The following is a 6000-nucleotide window of genomic DNA, read 5'->3' as shown; positions in this document are numbered from 1 at the left end:
ATTAAATTTTCTGCCTAATGTTTACTCCTCAGTTGTATTTTTCTACTTTTGAATTGCCTTCTCCCACACTTTACCAAGTTATCTCATGGCGAGTCAATTTCAAAGAAATTTATCTGTACCTGCTCTTTGTTTGCTGTAGGTATGAATATTTATAGGTATTTTTTTTAACAACTTTATTGGAGTATAATTGCTTTACAATGGTGTGTTAGTTTCTGCTTTATAACAAAATGAATCAGTTATACATATACATATGTTCCCATATCTTTTCCCTCTTGTGTCTCCCTCCCTCCCACCCTCCCTATCCCACCACTCTAGGTGGTCACAAAGCGCCGAGCTGGTCTCCCTGTGCTATGCGGCTGCTTCCCACTAGCTAACTATTTTACGTTTGGTAGTGTATATATGTCCATGCCTCTCTCTCACTTTGTCACAGCTCACCCTTCCCCCTCCCCATATCCTCAAGTCCATGCTCTAGTAGGTCTGTGTCTTTATTCCCGTCTTACCCCTAGGTTCTTCATGACATTTTTTTTTTCTTAGATTCCATATATATGTGTTAGCGTACGGTATTTGTCTTTCTCTTTCTGACTTACTTCCCTCTGTATGACAGACTCTAGGTCCATCCACCTCACTACAAATAACTCAATTTCATTTCTTTTTATGGCTGAGTAATATTCCATTGTATATATGTGCCACATCTTCTTTATCCATTCATCTGATGATGGACACTTAGGTTGCTTCCATCTCCTGGCTATTGTAAATAGAGCTGCAATGAACATTGTGGTACATGACTCTTTTTGAATTATGGTTTTCTCAGGGTATATGCCCAGTAGTGCGATTGCTGGGTCATATGGTAGTTCTATTTGTAGTTTTTTAAGGAACCTCCATACTGTTCTCCATAGTGGCTGTGCCAATTCACATTCCCACCAGCAGTGCAGGAGTGTTCCCTTTTCTCCACACCCTCTCCAGCATTTATTGTTTCTAGATTTTTTGATGATGGCCATTCTGACTGGTGTGAGATGATATCTCATTGTAGTTTTGATTTGCATTTCTCTAATGATTAGTGATGTTGAGCATCCTTTCATGTGTTTGTTGGCAATCTGTATATCTGCTTTGGAGAAATGTCTATTTAGGTCTTCTGCCCATTTTTGGATTGGGTTGTTTGTTTTTTTGTTATTGAGCTGCATGAGCTGCTTGTAAATTTTGGAGATTAATCCTTTGTCAGTTGCTTCATTTGCAAATATTTTCTCCCATTCTGAGGGTTGAATATTTATAGGTATTTTTAATGGAATCCTTCCCTCTCTGTTTTTCTTTAAATGCCATACATGTGCATGCACACCCACCCACACGCCCCAAATTGCCAAGTGTTGATCTTAAATCAGCCTGGAGAAGGGAGGACTGCTCTCCCTCCTGGGGCACCCACTGTGCCCAGCCCACTGCTGGGTTCCTGGTAAGCATATGAGGGACAGAGCTGGGAGGCAGGCTGGGAAGTCTGCAGTTTCCTTTCTGGACCAGAAATCGCTGAGCCATTGCACAGCTTTAGAAATCTACAGGTGGTTTCAGATTGTAGGCGCATCTATCTCCGGCCTGCTCAGGCCCCTGCATTCCAGTTTTCTCTTCCGTTGTCTCCTTCCCTCCTCCAGAGCCAAGTTCCCAGCAACAAGGCCTAGCACAGCACTTCAGACAGTTGTGGGTGCATTTCTGCTTGGGCGTCACACGGCTTATGGGCTGTTTTGATGCATATTAGGAAAGGATGAACAAGCACTACACATTATGGCTTGGGACAAGGCTAAAGTTAATTTGACTCTTTCTTAAAGTAAATGGCAGACTACAGGCACACCTCAGAGATACCGGGGTTCAGTTCCAGACCGCTGCAATAAAGCAAGTCACGTGAATTTTTTGGTTTCCCACTGCGTCTGTTATGTTTATACTACACTGTAGTCTATTACGTGTGCAATAGCATTGCTTCTAAAAAAACAATGTACATACCTTAATTAAACCATAACACATATAATAATAATGAAAACGTCTGAAATACTGTGAGAATTACCAAAATGTGACACAGACACGAAGTGAGCAATGCTCTGTGAAAAATGGCACTGATAGATTTCCTCGACGCAGCGTTGCCACAAACGTCCAATTTGTAAAAACAAAAACAAAAACACAACATCTGCAAAGTGCAATAAAACAAGGTGTGCCTGTAGATGGCACAATGCTGTTGAGAATGTAGAAGGCAGATGGTTGTTGTTGGGCAGCCTTGGGGATCAGCGCCAGCCTGGCCATCTGCTAGTTGTGTGACCTTGGGTACATCCCCTGGGCTCTCTGAGCCTGCTGCTTCTATTACATGGGGATCGTCCACTCCTCATTGGGTTATTATAAAGTCTGAGAGAAGAGCAAATGTCTTTCAAAGAGCAGTGCCTGTACTCTGGGATCTTCTAGTTGTAACCATGGCAACATGGCATCTGCTCAATCAATCACGACAGCCATCCCCTCCCACTTCCCTCCAGAGTGTGGGAATGAGCAGGACCGGCTCCCTGATTCCCATTCACTCCTAAAAACTCTAAAACTCTCTAGAGCTCCTTCTTCTAAACTTCACTGAGCATCTGCTGTGGCCAGGCATTTACGTGTGGGGAGGCCAGGGGCAGTCTGGCGTCTGGCCCTCTGGTGGCCCCATGCCTCATGGCTGACACTTCACCCTTTGCTCTGGACTCTGGACTTGGTGTAGAGAGGGCCCTGGGAACCCCCTACTGGTGGGCAGGTTTCACAGCCACCCAACACCGCCCCCCCACCCCCTGCCAATCTCTCCAGTGATTGGCTAACCCCAGCAATCTAATGGACGTGTTCTTGGAATCTGCCAGCTTTATTTTTTCAGTTGAAAACTCAAGGGAAAAGCCTCCCCCCAAAGAAAGTGAACAACTTTTAGGGCTGTAACTCTTGGGGTCTGAGTGCCCAGGTGCAGAGCACACGTCTGTGGAAACCGGCCCCCTGGAGCATTCAGTCTTAGAGTCAGGCTCTACCCCAAAGAGGGAGGCACCCAACCAGGCTTGTGGTTAAGGGATTTGGGACCATCAGTTTCCCCTCAAGGATCCTCATGCCTCAGGGGAGACCCTGAAGAGGGCAGGGGAAGCCAATCCCAGGCTAGGAGACCCGGGGCAGCCTGGCTCATACAGCTGAGGCTTCCGAAACAGCAGCCAGCGAGTGACTAAATATCTCAGGCAGAACAGTTGCTGGAGTGGCTTCCGCTCTCCAGAGCTGGGCCCGGCAGGCCAGGCTGCCTCCTGGAATTACAGGGCAGGTGTTGAGGGAGGTGGAGCATTACCCAGACCAGTGTGGGCTTTACCGCCCCCAGAAGCATTCTGAAATCAATGCCTAACAGCCCTTCTTTCCTGGATCTGTGTCTTTCCTGGTCTTCTCTGAGTTTCTTGGCATTTCGTGCTGCTTGTCCTGCCCCAGACAGGAATCTTGAGCTTGCTGACGAGATGGGATTGTGGTAGGAGGAGAGGGAGTCTGAAATCTTTGGCAGCCTGGTGCTGGCTCAGGCAAAATCTCAAACTGCAAAGAAAAAAGAAGAGAAGTAAGGCTTTGCTGTGGGCCCAGAGGAGAGGGAGCTCCCGCCGTTTCCTGGAAGCGAGCTGAGGGCCCCTGTTATAGCCCCTGGCGTGCTGTAGGCCCAGCAGGGTCAGGCCTCGAGTGGCCCTCATTAAAAGGACATCTCCCCCTTTGGAAGAGCAGTGGGTATGGTTAGATGGTTCCCTGCACTTGTGAGACATGCCCTCACCCCCATCCCAGGAGTTCCTGGCCTGGGAGAGGGCTGAACCCCAGCACGTGATGCTTTGGGAGCATGGAGGGTGCACCCAAAGTGGGGGGTAGAGGGGAGTTCAGGGGCTGAGTCCTGATGAAGAGAGGGTATCCAGGTCACGAAAGCAGCAGGGACATTCAGATGTTTCCAGAACATTTGGTGACATCTGAATGACTTCTCTTTACTTTCAGAAGGAGCCAGCCTTACCCCTTGGATATCCAGCTCACACTGAAGCAGGGACCTCTTCAACTTAGGGGTCACAGACCCAGGAAGACCCTCGGCACCTCTCTGGGCAAGGCACACCATCAGCAGGTAAGGCTTTTTTTGTTTTTTTTTAATTTATTAATTTTTGGCTGCGTTGGGTCTTTGTTGTTACGTGCAGCCTTTCTCTAGTTGCAGCGAGCGGGGCCTACTCTTTGTTGCGGTGAGAGGGCTTCTCATTGCAGTGGCTTCTCTTTGTTGCGGAGCATGGGCTCTAGGCGCACGCGCTTCAGTAGTTGTGGCACACAGGCTTCAGTAGTTGTGGCTCGCGGGCTTAGTTGCTCCGCGGCATGTGAGATCTTCCCAGACCAGGGCTCGAACCCATGTCCCCTGCATTGGCAGGCAGATACTTAACCACTGTGCCACCAGGGGAGTCCCAGCAGGTGAGTTTTAATCTCTGTACTTCATTTCTTTTTCTGGTCTTACTGAGTGTGATGGGGTCATCGATACAATATGTAATAGAAACAGAGAGAAAGAGTGTCTATCTCCTTGCTTCTGATGTTTCTCCATCAACTGTGATGTTAAAGGCTGGATACCAAATACCTCAAGTTACCAGGTTAAGGAAGGTCCCTCCTAGCCCTCATTTGCTTAGAGAATTTTTTGAAAAGAAAATATGAGCATTAGACAATCTTATTAAATTCCTTTTCTGTCATCTGTTGATACGATATCTTTGGTTCTTTCCAGATATGATATTTTTAAAATTTTCTAGTTCCCTGCCAAAATTTTTTTTAACATCTTTATTGGAGTATAATTGCTTTACAATGGTGTGTTAGTTTCTGCTTTATCACAAAGTGAATCAGCTATACATATACATATATCCCCATATCTCTTCCCTCTTGCGTCTCCCTCCCACCCTCCCTATCCCACCCCTCTAGGTGGTCACAAAGCACGGAGCTGATCTCCCTGTGCTATGCGGCTGCTTCCCACTAGCTCTTGGTAGTGTATATATGTCCATGCCACTCTCTCACTTTGTCCTAGCTTACCCTTCCCCCTCCCCGTGTCCTCAAGTCCATTCTCTAGTAGGTCTACATCTTTATTCCCGTCCTGCCCCTAGGTTCTTCATGACCTTTTTTTTTAGATTCCATATATATGTGTTAGCATACGGTATTTGTTTTTCTCTTTCTGACTTACTTTGCCCTGTATGACAGACTCTAGGTCCATCCACCTCACTACAAATAACTCAATTTCGTTTCCTTTTATGGTTCCTTTTGGTTTCCTTTTATATTCCATATATACGATGGAATATTAAATATTCCTTTAATATTCCATTGTATATACGTGCCACATCTTCTTTATCCATTCATCTGTCGATGGACACGTAGGTTGCTTCCATGTCCTGGCGATTGTAAATAGAGCTGCAGTGAACATTGTGGTACATGACTCCTTTTGAATTATGGTTTTCTCAGGGTATATGCGCAGGAGTGGGATTGCTGGGTCATATGGTAGTTCTATTTTTAGTTTTTTAAGGAACCTCCATACTGTTCTCCATAGTGGCTGTAACAATTTACATTCCCACCAACAGTGCAAGAGGGTTCCCTTTTCTCCACACCCTCTCCAGCATTTATTGTTTGTAGATTTTTTGATGATGGCCATTCTGACCGGTATGAGGTGATACCTCATTGTAGTTTTGATTTGCATTTCTCTAATGATTAGTGATGTTGAGCATCCTTTCATGTGGTTTGTTGGCCATCTGTATATCTTCTTTGGAGAAATGTCTATTTAGGTCTTCTTCCCAATTTTGGATTGGGTTGTTTGTTTTTTTGATATTGAGCTGCATGAGTTGCTTGTAATCCCTGCCGAAATTTATGGTCTGTGTTGGATAAACCCATTTCTGAATTCCTGTGGGTTTGTGTCTATTGTCTGACTCTGCTGGTTCTTGCTCTTAGAATTTTGTCTCCTTAAGTGTGTTCGTTTTTTATAATTACAGTGGTTATAAGTTCAGTGTT

General features: G+C 45.7%; 1 protein-coding gene across 1 annotated transcript in view; it reads right to left on the bottom strand.

The window, feature by feature from the left end:
* Positions 1 to 2852: 2852 nt before the first annotated feature.
* LOC137206544 (uncharacterized) overlaps positions 2853 to 6000 on the bottom strand; it is a 154994-nt gene continuing 151846 nt past the window's right edge. Inside the window, exon 73 of the mRNA XM_067705236.1 lies at positions 2853 to 3540. Within this exon, the coding sequence (XP_067561337.1) occupies positions 3357 to 3540 (184 nt within the window). The 3' untranslated portion in view covers positions 2853 to 3356. The remainder of the gene's footprint in view (positions 3541 to 6000) is intronic.

Source organism: Pseudorca crassidens, chromosome 15, assembly GCF_039906515.1.
Source record: "Pseudorca crassidens isolate mPseCra1 chromosome 15, mPseCra1.hap1, whole genome shotgun sequence".
NCBI classification, from domain to species: domain Eukaryota; kingdom Metazoa; phylum Chordata; class Mammalia; order Artiodactyla; family Delphinidae; genus Pseudorca; species Pseudorca crassidens.
This window is presented reverse-complemented; position numbering and strand designations above follow the sequence as displayed.